Source organism: Neofelis nebulosa, chromosome 2, assembly GCF_028018385.1.
Source record: "Neofelis nebulosa isolate mNeoNeb1 chromosome 2, mNeoNeb1.pri, whole genome shotgun sequence".
Classification (NCBI taxonomy): domain Eukaryota; kingdom Metazoa; phylum Chordata; class Mammalia; order Carnivora; family Felidae; genus Neofelis; species Neofelis nebulosa.
This window is the reverse complement of record NC_080783.1, coordinates 19,510,020-19,522,487: the sequence shown is the minus strand read 5'-3', so window position 1 is coordinate 19,522,487 and position 12,468 is coordinate 19,510,020. Positions and strand designations below refer to the sequence as shown.

At 46.6% G+C, this 12,468-nt stretch overlaps 1 protein-coding gene across 2 annotated transcripts; it reads left to right on the top strand.

Moving 5' to 3' along the window:
* Positions 1–1,594: 1,594 nt before the first annotated feature.
* Positions 1,595–12,221, top strand: LOC131498309 (C-X-C chemokine receptor type 2). 2 transcript variants are annotated; one of them, XM_058705441.1, is made up of 2 exons: positions 1,595–1,671; positions 8,958–12,221. In XM_058705441.1, exon 2 carries the CDS (start codon positions 8,983–8,985, stop codon positions 10,051–10,053), a length of 1,071 nt encoding a protein of 356 aa, XP_058561424.1. In that variant the 5' UTR covers positions 1,595–1,671; positions 8,958–8,982; the 3' UTR covers positions 10,054–12,221. The 2 variants fall into 2 exon arrangements, with proteins under 2 accessions (XP_058561424.1, XP_058561413.1); XM_058705430.1 differs by lacking the exon at positions 1,595–1,671 and adding an exon at positions 5,012–5,083.
* The last annotated feature ends 247 nt before the right edge of the window (positions 12,222–12,468 follow it).

The window sequence follows — 12,468 nt, the reverse complement described above, 5'->3', positions numbered from 1 at the left end:
AGATTTGAGGAATGAATTGAGAAATAATGCCCCAAAGTGAGATGAAGAGAGGTGCAGGAGAAATAAAAAGAAGAATGAGGTCAGGGGGATTAAGTGCTACAGAGGCTAAATAACACTTGAACAATAACCATTTCACTATAAATACAGTTACAGGGCATGCAACGGGGGCGGGGGGGGAATATTTTAACATAATTGGCAGACATGAGTAGATGGGGTAAGGGGCCCTTTTGTAAACTGACAACGGGAGAATAAATTGATACAGTCTTTTTCTTGAAGTATGGTTGACATATAATGTTATATTACTTTCAGGCATACAACACGGTGGTGTGGACAATTCTGCACATCACGCCCTGCTCATCACGGTAAGTAGAGCCCCCGTAAGCTGGTACAGCCTTATCAAAATTTAAACATGCACAGATATGACCCAGCAAAATTATAATTAAGTCACACATACAATCATACAAGTTCCCAAAGACCTGCGCCCAAAGATGCTCGTAGCAAAATTTAAATATTCGTCCATAAGGTAATTATCGGATAAATCGTGATACATCCGCACCACGGGCCAGTATGTGTCACTGAAAAGAGAAAGACGGATCTACATGCACTGATGTGTTAATAGGCCCGCGACAGCGTATTAAGGTGCAGGACGGTACATCTAGTTAACTGTCACTTGTTTTAGGGAAGGAAGGAAGGAAAACACGCTTGTATATGCATGGGGAAAAGTCTGGAAAGATGGACACAAGGTATATGTGAATCTAAGGACGGAAAGAGTCCTTCCTGTTTGACTTCAGATGCTTCTGTGGCACCTCTATTCTTTACCATAGTCCTGCTTGGTTTTTCCAATATTTAAGTGGCTTAATTTCAGAAAAGGGCTTATTGGAGGCCATGGCCTGAGGTCATTGGTAATGTTGGCAAGAGCTGCGTCAGCAGAGGGGTGGGAAGGGAGCTAGCTACAGCGGGCTGAGCGGTGAACAAGAGGTGGCGAGGTGAAGACAGTCCCCGCTTTCTCCAGAAGTCTGCCTGCGAGGAGGGCACTAGGGGAGTGGTAGCTGGAGGGGTCCTCCGACAGAGGGAGGGTGAGCTCAGGGAAAGGGATGGGGGATGGGGCAGAGAGGCCGGGAGGCAGGACCCTCCAGGATGTGAGAGGCAGTGTGTTCCACAGACAGTGCAGGAATTTACCAGAAAGAGAAGGAGGGACACTTCTCACGCTGACTCTACGAGGAAGGAAGAAGGTGTGCAACAAGGGCACGCAAGCCTGTTCACGGGGACCGGGGTCGCCCGCATCTTCCTTGTAAAGAAGGAGGTGCAGTTTCCGCACGCTCGGGGACAGAGGTAGACTAGGCATACTTCCACCTTCAGACTGGCAGGCTCCTCCAGCACCCATTAGACTTTCAGGTAGGCATGAAAATCCCCAGCGCTCATCACAGAATCTCCAGGCGGATCCTGGGCCTGGAGTCAGAGTCTCCGGACAGACCTCATTCCTCCGAGGGAACTCTCCCCCTGGCGCGCCTCCTGGAATTCACCCTGGGCAACTCCAGGTTCGAGGTTTCCCCATAAAGTCCACTTCACTCTTTTTCCTGTCCGACAGCCCTGACTGCTTGCAGCCCTGAGTCACAGAGGAGGTACCAGTGACCACTCCAATTACAACAGCAGCTGTAGCGGCGACAGCAGGTAAGTGAGTGTTCGGGCTGAGGGCCGCCGGGGGCATTTTTCTGATGGACGTGACTTTGAAACTTCAGTCTCCTCCACTGAGCCCCCGAGAACCGGGGTGATGAGTTTTCGAGCTAAAGCTAACAAAATCTTCACCCGGACAGCATATGGTACAAAAGAACTTACTGCAAGTGTGAGAGACTGTATCTGCACCGTCCAACGTGATAGCCACGCGTGGCTCTTGAACCCTTGAAAGATGGCTGCTATGACTGAGGAACTAAATGTTTTGTTTCACTTTAACTCATGTTAAGTAGCTCCATGTGTCTAGTGGCTATCGTACTGGACAATGCAGATCTAGAACAATCGCCTCATTTTCCGACGGGCCACGTCAAGGCCCAGAGAGAATTGACTTGTCCTAGTTCATGACCATCAGCAGCAGAACCAGCCTGTTCTTTATTCACCCCAACATCCATATGCAGGTGGTGGGTTCAGGGGAAATGAAATCAACCCGGTGGACGTCAAGAAGCTGGCAGGTGGGGAAATGTCAAATCTGGGCTCCCCCTACGGGGCACCTGGGTGGCTCAGTCGGTTAAGCGTCCGACTTCGGCTCAGGTCATGATGTCACGGTCCGTGAGTTTGAGCCCCACGTTGGGCTCTGTGCTGCCAGCTCAGAGCCTGGAGCCTGTTTCAGATTCTGTGTCTCCCTCTCTCTCTGACCCTCCCCCGTTCATGCTTTGTCTCTCTCTGTCTCAAAAATAAATAAACATTAAAAAAAAAAAAATCTGGGCTCCCCTTTCGACACCTTTTCATTTAGTTGTCTGGGACAGAGAGGTACCTAACAGAGCTCAGAAACCTGAGGCTAGGATCCGGCCCCTTGTTAACAGTGGAAAGAATACAGGATTTAAGGTCCGGTAAAAAGCATTGCTTAAAAATTGTTTAAGGGTCACCTGGGTGGCTCAGTCAGATGAGCGTCCAACTTCAGCTCAGGTCATGATCTCGCAGTTCGTGGGTCCAAGCCCCACATCGGGCTCACTGCTGTCAGCCTGTCAGCACAGAGCCCACTTTAGATCCTCTGTCCCCCTCTCTCTGTCCTTCCCCACTTGCACTCTCCCAAAAATAAATACATTTTTTTAAAAAAATTGTTTAAAACCCAGTTCCCTGCATCACTCTGACGAAGTTGCTTAACTCTCAGAGTCCAGTTTCCTCATTCACCAAATGTGTACTTCATGGGTTTGTTGAGAGGATTAAATGTACAGATTCTTTTTTTTTTTTTTTTAAGATTTTATGTTTAAGTACTCTTCACACCCAACATGGGGTTCAAACTCATGACCCTGAGATCAAGAGTTGTTTACTCCACTGTCTGAGCCAGCCAGGCGCCCCTAAAATACAAATTCTGGAAAGCACTTTTCCCAGGAGCTGGACCCTGGTAGGCACTCAACATTATAGCTAATGTGACTATTGTTATCCAGGTCAGAGAAAGTGAAGATGTACATCAGAGTCAGCCTGGAAAGCATACCCACTGCTTTTCCTTGCTTGGGGGTATAGTGGAGAGACGTCATCGTATAGTTGATACACTATTTCAGTAATAAAGATCACAATGATAGGGGCGCCTGGGTGGCTCACTCGGTTAAGCGTCCGACTTCGGCTCGGGTCATGATCTCACAGTCTGTGAGTTCGAGCCCCACTTTGTGCTCTGTGCTGACAGCTCAGAGCTTGGAGCCTGCTTCGGATTCTGTGTCTCCCTCTCTCTCTGCCCCTCCCTTGCTCACGCTCTGTCTCTCTCTCTCTCAAAAATAAACATGAAAAAAAAAATTTTTTTTTTAATTTTTTTTCAACGTTTTTTATTTATTTTTGGGACAGAGAGAGACAGAGCATGAACGGGGAAGGGGCAGAGAGAGAGGGAGACACACAGAATTGGAAACAGGCTCCAGGCTCCGAGCCATCAGCCCAGAGCCTGACGCGGGGCTCGAACTCACAGACCGCGAGATCGTGACCTGGCTGAAGTCGGACGCTTAACCGACTGCGCCACCCAGGCGCCCCGAAAAAAAAATTTTTTTAAAGATCACGAGGACAAAGGCTAACATCACGCTTTCTGTGTGTCTTAAGAATTTTACGGGTAATTCTTTAGTCAATCCTCAGGACAACCTGACGAGTTAGATGCTATCATTGGTCTCATCTGACAGATGAGTAAACTGAGACTTGGAAAGGAAAAGTCACTTGCCTAGAGCTGCTCGGCTAGCAGAATCCTTATCCTGCTTTCATGTTCCTCTCTCCGTGTATAACGAGCTTCTGTCTGGTTTTGGCATCACCCGGTCAGGAGTCACTGCGTTCTTCTCCGGCATGGGAAAGAGAAGGGTGACGAAGAATGTGTGCTAAACAGTTGGACTCAGAGGTTCTTTTGTAGGGGCAGGCAGCCTGGGTGAGTCTGCTGCAGGCTTTGAGAATTTTCTGCAGGGACACACGGACTAACAGGCTAGGGTAAGGCGTAGTGGAGGGGATGGAGGTATCGTTTGCTGGGGTGGGGGCTTGGGAGGGAGCCGTGAATTCGTGTTCACTGCTCTGCCCGTGTTCATCCTTTCCATTGTAATCGATAGCCAATGTGACAAAATCCATTCCTAGTGCCACCCAACACTGCTTTCAAAACTGTTTGGACTTGGATACGTTGTTAATTTTTCCCGAAAGGCTTTCTTTCCAAATCCGATGGTCTTGGCTCCAAAGACGGTAGCTACAGCAGAGCCAATCCCAAGTGTACAAGCCGAGAAAGAATCCCAATGCCCTTAGAGGAGCCCCTGGTCAGGGCAGATGGTTGGGCAGGGAGGTGGAAGACAAGAGAGTGGGGCCCCCATTTGGGGGTGGGAGTTCTCACAGGGATGTGACATGGAGAAGGAATCTGTGAGGCTTTAAAGTTCCTGGGGTGAATGGGATGGGACAGGAGGCAGGAGGAAACGATCTCTGTCGTCTTCATGAGTCACTCTCCTGTGAGATGTGAAAGAGGTTTATGAGCCGGGAGCTGCCCGAGGCAGCTGGAGTGTGGAGAGAGTCAGACAAGGCAGCTGAAAGAACCAGGGGCTGCTGAGACCAGGGCAAAGGTGAGATAAACCCATGCTGTCCTGGGCAAACCGCTGCCTTTGTGTGGGCCTCAATTGCCTCATCTGTGAAATGGAAAAGATTGTCTAGAAAACACCATATGTCCCTTACCAATATGGAACTCTACCGGTCCAGAAAATTACTTGTGATCCAAGAGCTGACCTGGGAATTAATTATTCAAGTTATCAAAAGCATCCAGCACCCTCAGGACTCCACCCTAGAATTGAGCAATCTAAATCCTCCGCTCACTTCCTCCACTGTGTTCTCACCACAGCCGCCCTGTCAGTCAGGCACATCTGCCCTCCTGGACGCATCGCATTGTACAGGTGAAAGTCCCAGACTCCTGGTAAGTCTTGGAACACCTACCCTCTCACCTTCCAGAATGTTTCTGTTCTCTATTCCTCTTAACACCCAGCCTCTGTTTATCCCAGACACCTCTCCCCACCCTGGGTGGGCTTTATCCACTTTTAGGCCTCCCTGCCCCCAAAGGGAGAGCTTCTGCCCTTCATCTCTACAGACCTCTCTCCAACAACCACTTAGGGCAACTCTCTTCACACCCCCTTCCCTTCCTAACTCAGTGAGCTCTCCTGCTTTGGCTAGGATTGGGTCTGAGGAAGGGACAGACATTGCTGAGTTCCCCCCCGCCACCCCGTCCACTATATTAAATGCAAATATGTGTGGATTATATTTATAGAGAGAAAGAATGCTAAAATTGTATTGAGATGATTGAATTTTCCATTGCTGTTGAAAAGATTGCCTTCAATGTTTGGGATCTTATAAATGTCTCCGTTTTATAGCATTTTCATAAAATAAATTGGACTCATCTCATCCCATCTGTGGAGTTTCTGAACGGCCATGAGTCATCAAGGGTATGGCCATCTCACTCAATGAGGGAGTCTCCTGCTTGTTCACCGAGAACAGGACTGGGTGGTCAGTAGCAGCTAGCCAGTTCAAAGGCGTTTGGTTTATCATTCCTGCAAGGGCTGTAGATTTCATTCTGGGTCTACAGAATAGCTAAGAAAGCACTCCACAAAACAGCAAATGATGGGAGTCAACCGTATACAGTCTGACTTCATGAGATCTTGAGAACTTAACTTAGAAGTATATTTTATATATGAGGTATGTTTTTTCTTTTTTTTTCCTGAAGCAGGTCTGTAGACTGTAAGTAGCATGTGGAGATCTCCACACCTACTTGGAGTCCTGGCTGCAGCACTTGTAGGCTCTGTGACCCTGGGCTGGTTTTTGTGCCTCTCTGGGCCTCTCTTCTCATCTGTAAACAGGGGCTAATCATATCTATTTGTAACCATCAAGGGAGATCACGTACCTATGAGGCACAAAGCAGATCTCAGATATGTTAACTCCCTTCCCTTAGTTTCTCCCTTTAACTGTCAAAACATCCTCCCTAGAGATTGGTAAATTGAAAACCCAACAAGCAACAACAAACCTCATCCCCCCCATCCCCCAGTGGCTGGGGGTCATTGCCCTGGCCTGGTTCTCTTTCCTGAGTTCTCTACCTTCTATCCTGATTTGCGGGGCCTCCTCTGGACCCTCCAACTGATACTTTGTGGAAGTACAGCTGAGCACTGGATTATCCAGAATGAGGGCATATCTGTGAAATATACTTGACTGCTGCTTGTCCTGTCCTGATGGGGAAGTTTCTGTGGCCGCCTTAGCCCTGTCTTCTCACAGCCAATGCTCATAACTAGGGGGAGGAAGGGGTCTCCTCTGTGGGCACAAGTTCTGCATCCATTTTCAAAAGTGGGCCTTCTCTTAGGTCACTTGTTTCCCTTGAGAGCACCTTTGATCATCAGTTCCCAGAGGCGACCTACCCTTGACCTTGTGACTTCCTTGGATGTGACCCTGGGATAAACATGCTCTTGACTATGGGACTGTGGAGCCAATGACTTGCAGGTCTTGCCAACAACCATGGAGCCAGCTGTACCATCTGACTATCCCACAACCACCTTATCCTCCTGGCCAAACAGGGCACCACCACCAGCACAGACTGATCGAATCTGCTCTGTGCGTGGTCTCCATGGGCTAAGAGGCTAACTTAACTGACCTCCATCATCTAGGCAAAAAAGTAATAACCTCTCAGGAAAGTGAAGGCTAAGAATTCTGTCACTCTAGGGGAAAGGGCATTACCTTTCTGGTGTCTCTTATCCCTACCCAGCTTTCTTCTTTACTATGTGTGATTGACAATAACAGACTTTCTTCTGTTAAAGAGAAAAGCTCCCTGGGAGTTTCGTTGTTGATGCTATTGTTTTACTATTTGTATTTGCTTTTCAATGTATTTGCCCTTTGGTTATTTTTTTTTCTGGTTGAGATATAATTCACACACTGTCAAAGTCACCCACTTCCAATGTACAACCAGTGGTTCTTAATATACGCACAAAGTTATACAATCATCACCACTGTCTGATTCCTGAACACTTTCATCACCTTGAAAAGAGAGCCCGTACTCATTAATATTCCCCTCCCTCCAGCCCCTGGCAACCACAGATCTGCTTTCTGTCTTTACTGATTTGCCTATTCCTTCATACATGGACTCATCCAGTATGAAGCCTTTTATGTCTGGCTTTTTTCACTTGGAATAATGTTTTCAAGATTCACTCACGTTGTAGCATAGATCAGTACTTTTTGTGGTTGAATAATATTGCCTTGTTTGTATAGACCACAATTTGTTTATCCTTTAATTGGATGATGGACATTTGGATTGTTTCCACTTTTTGGCTATTATGCTGCTATGAACATCTGTGTACAAGTTTTTGTGTGGACATACATTTTCAATTCCCTTGCGTACATATCTAGAAGTAAAATTGCTGGGCCATTGGTAACTGTGTTTAACTTTTTGAACAACTGCCAGACTGTTTTCCAAGGTAGCTGCACCATGTTACATTCCCACTTACAATGTATGTGGGGTCCAATTTCTCCACATCCTTGTCAACATCGTTGCTGTCCATCTTGTTTTATTATGGTGATCCTAGTTAGTATTGAAGTAATTCCAGAACCATTTACTTTATGTTTTTTCTCTTTGACACTGGTTCCATTTTGAGGTGGGTCACAGACTTGCATATGGTCACAGGAATGTCATACCTCGGTATAAAGAAATGGCACAATGGTGACATATTTTGTGGTTCAAAAGGAACTAATTTGGTAGCTAGTCTATTTTAATTTACTTCCTGTTTGAAAACTGGGTTCATATTTCAGAGTGACTGCAGCTTCCTCCAGAGGCAGGCTTTGGGCTATCCCCGTAACAAGGGCAGAGCCAACAGAAGTAGGTTTACCTGGGGAGAGTCTGGGGGTGCTGGGGAGTCAATGACGGATGAAGGCACTCCCTAGCAGGACAGAGAGTATCCCCACCAGAACTGGAAAGCCACCAAAACAAGGATAGTGTGTCTCCACCTGTCTTCTCTGCTTCTTGCTGCCTCTGCTCCTCATGCTGGGAGCACGCTGGCTTTCTCTGCTCACCTCTGCATGACAGAATATGGCTCCTCAGAGCTCCCAAGACACCCTGTTTCATTGCCACCCACTTGGAGAATCAATCAGCCACCTGCTTAGGATTTTTAATATATTTTTTTCCAAACTACACAAATACTCCCACTGCAGGTCTCCTGCATCCTGAAAGGAAAATACTGGGTTGTACTGAGTAAACTCTCCTTCTTCTAGCTCAAGTATCTTGCAACTGTATGCTGTTACCACTAAATCTGTTTCCCCGCACACTTCTTTTAAATAACTTTCAAAAAGTTGGACAAAGAGCTTCCTCCCTCACCTTTATAGTCAAACCTTGATCTTTTTCTAGTGGTCAAACCCAACTGGATTGCCTGCTTCATCCCCCAGATCAAGAACTAAATGGTACCTCATGTTTCTGACATTAAATTCAGCCTCAACAGTCAGACATGCTCACCACTGAAGAATCCAAGACATGCTCTATAGGGATTATTTGAAGGGAAGTTTCAACAATGTTTTGGGTGATGGTGGTGTCGTGGAAAGTGCTCAGAACCTCTCTGGCTTTGAAGGGAACTACACTCTTCATGCAATGTACCACTTATCACTAAGTAAATGAGTCTCAAAACCCTAGAGCCATTATTTCCTAACGTGAAACTTGCTTGCATGTAATATACAAGCCAAAAGGAAGAGTCCTGTCGGAGGTTTATGGGCAAACAGGCTAGAGTCTGGGGAGATGTTCCTGTGCAGTAACTCTCACCTCTCTTCTCTAGGCCAGGATTTAAGTTTGCCTCAAATATGGAAGTAGACTGGGATAATTACAGCTTGGAAGATCTCTTCGACATGGAAAATTATAGTTACAACCCTGACCTGCCCACTATTCTGTCAGACTCTGCCCCATGCAGGCCAGAATCTCTGGAAATCAATCAGTATGCCATGGTGGTCATCTATGCCCTGGTCTTCGTGCTCAGCCTGCTGGGAAACTCCCTGGTGATACTGGTTGTCTTATATAGTCGGGTGAGTCGTTCTGTCACTGACGTCTACCTGCTGAATCTGGCCATAGCCGACTTGCTCTTTGCCCTGACCTTGCCTATGTGGGCTGCCTCCAAGGCAAAGGGCTGGATCTTTGGCACAGCCCTGTGCAAGGTGGTCTCGCTCCTGAAAGAAATCAACTTCTACAGCAGCATCCTGCTGCTGGCCTGCATCAGCGTGGACCGCTACCTGGCCATTGTCCATGCCACACGCACGCTGACTCAGAAGCGGCACTGGGTCAAGTTCATATGCTTAGGCATCTGGGCCCTGTCCCTGATCCTGTCCCTGCCCATCTTCGTCTTCCGCAGGGCCATCTATCCCCCCTATTCCAGCCCAGTCTGCTATGAGGACATGGGTGCCAATACTACAAAATGGCGGATAGTGATGCGGGTCCTGCCCCAGACCTTTGGCTTCCTCCTGCCCTTGATGGTCATGCTGTTTTGCTATGGACTCACCCTGCGCACGCTGTTTGAGGCCCACATGGGGCAGAAACACCGGGCCATGAGGGTCATCTTTGCTGTCGTGCTCATCTTCCTGCTCTGCTGGCTGCCCTACAACCTGGTCCTGGTCGCAGACACCCTCATGAGGCTCCGGGCGATCAAAGAGACCTGTGAGCGCCGCAATGACATTGGCCGGGCCCTGGATGCCACCGAGATTCTGGGCTTCTTCCACAGCTGCCTCAATCCCATCATCTACGCCTTCATTGGCCAGAAGTTTCGCCATGGACTCATCAAGATCATGGCCATCCATGGCCTCATCAGCAAGGAGCACTTGTCCAAGGACAGCAGGCCTTCCTTTGTTGGCTCTTCTTCAGGGAACACTTCTACTACCTTCTAGGCCCCTGCCCCTGTTGCAGCCCCTCGGGGCTCCTCCCTTGCCATCAACACCCCATTCTAAGCCTCACGCCCACTGGCTGTCCACAGTCTCTATGTCAAGGCAGCCCCCGTTGTGGTTACAGGAAGTTACTGGGGTCACGTCCTCATCAGGCCCTCCTTGTATGGTTGAGAAAGCCTGCCCTGCTGCCCCTCCCCTTACTGTAGTTGCTATGTCAGCTGCTAGAGCTCAGTCCATCCTACCACTGAGCCCATAGCACCCTGTCCCCTGAGACACTTAAAGACATTTAACAGACATTCTTTTAAGTGACTACAGAAAGTTCCCACCTTTGGGAGCCATTAGTGGCAAACAGCATTGGTTGCTGCCCCAACTCTCTCTTTCTTGCCTGTCAGCAAAGTCCACTTCCCTTGAGAGAGGCCAAAAAGGACAGGTACTCCTTTCTAAGACTCCTTTTTGCTAGGAGTGGCCTTATCATTCACTTCTGACTAATAAGATTTAAGGGCAATAGTGTGCTGGTCAACCACTGTCCTGGGGAAAAAAAAAAGTCCTGATTTGTAGCATTTGCCAAGTTGCCTGGTGTAAATGCTCCACCGTGGCGATGTCACGGGTGGTGGTGTTTAGTAACCAGCTCACAAAAATCTAGGAAATGTAATGATCTGCTTTCACAAGCAGGTACAAACTGGCTTCAGTGCACCATTGCTTAAGAGGAAGTCTGCTGGGACTGGAGGACTCCTGGGAAGTACTCCTGATTAAACACACACACACACACATACACACACACACCCTTGGTTCTTGCCTTTAAATATGGTTGTAGGATATAATGTGACAAAGTGGCAAAAACTAAGTATGCCCAACATACTTAGGCAGATGGAGTCAAAGTATAAAAAGACCCGAGAATGAAGAGCCCAGAAAGAAACCTAAGCATAAATGGTCAAATTGTTTTCAACAAAGGCGTCAAGACTCTTCAGTGGGGAAAGGATAGTCTTTCAACAAATGGTGCTGGGAAAACTATTCACGTGCACAAGAATGAACTTGGTCTCTTCTCTTACACTATACACAAAAGTTAACTGAAAATGGATCAAAGACCTCAACATGAGAGTTTCAATGATAAAACTCTTAGTAGAAACATAGAGGAAAAATTTTATAACATTGGATTCGACAATGATTCCTTGGATATGACACCAAAAGCACAGGCAACAAAAGAATAAATAGATAAATTAGATTTCATCAAAGGTAAATAAAACCTTATGTACGTCAAAGGGTACCATCAACAGAGTGGAAAGGGAAACCACGGAATGGAAGAAAATATTTGCAAATCGTATCTTATACAGGTTACTTTCCACGATATATAAAGAATTCCTACAATTCAACAACAACAGACAACAACAAGTGTTGGCAAGGGTATGGAAAAACTGGTGGAACCCTCGTGCACTGTTGGTGGGAATGTGAAATGGTGCAGTTGCCGTGAGAAACAGTGCCTCAAAAGATGACACCTAGAATTACTATACGATCTGGCAATTCCATGTCTAAGTGTATACCCAAAAGAACTGAAAGCAGAGACTCCGATATTGGTACACCAGTGTTCATAGCAGCATTATTCACGATAGCCAAGAGGGGAAAACAACCCAAATGTCCTTCAGTGGATGATGGACAAACAAAATGTTGGATATACGTACAATGGAATTTTGTCTTCGGTCTTAAAAATGAATGAAGTTCTGATACAGGCTACAACATGGATGAACCTTGAAAACATTACACTAAGCGAAATAAGTCAGACAGAAATAGCGTATGATTCTACTTATTGGAAGTACCGAGAAGAGTCAAGTTCATAGACGAAAAGTAAAATAACAGTTACCAGGAAACGGGGAGAGGAGAAAATGGGAAGTTATTGTTTAATGAGTACAGAATTCATTCGAGGAAGATGAAAGGTTCTGAAGATGGCTTGTGGTGATAGTTGTACAAAGGTGTGGATGTGCTTAATGCCCCTAAACTGTACGCTTAAAAATGGTAAAAATGGTAAATTCTATGTTATGTGTATTTTACTACAATGAAAAAAAAAAAAAAAAACTAGTTCCCAAAAGACAAATTGTAGCCACTGAACCAGCCATGGAACCATCTACCAATAATTTCTTGTTAAGGGAGATAATTAAATGTCTTTTTTTATATATAAACCACTTTTAGTCGAGTATTTAATGACTTGCAACAAAAAGCATCCAAACTGGAAAGTCAGATAAGGGTGAGCAGAGGTCCCGAGTGTAAATTTATTTACAATAAATAAACCCCTTTGCTGTTTATTGGACACACAGAGAGAAGGATTGAAATAGAGATCGAGGCCAGCCTTTCTATCTCCTTCATCCTGAGCCCAAGCCTGTTGTTGCTGGTCATGTGTTACGGAAGGAAATGTGTCCCGGGGTCATC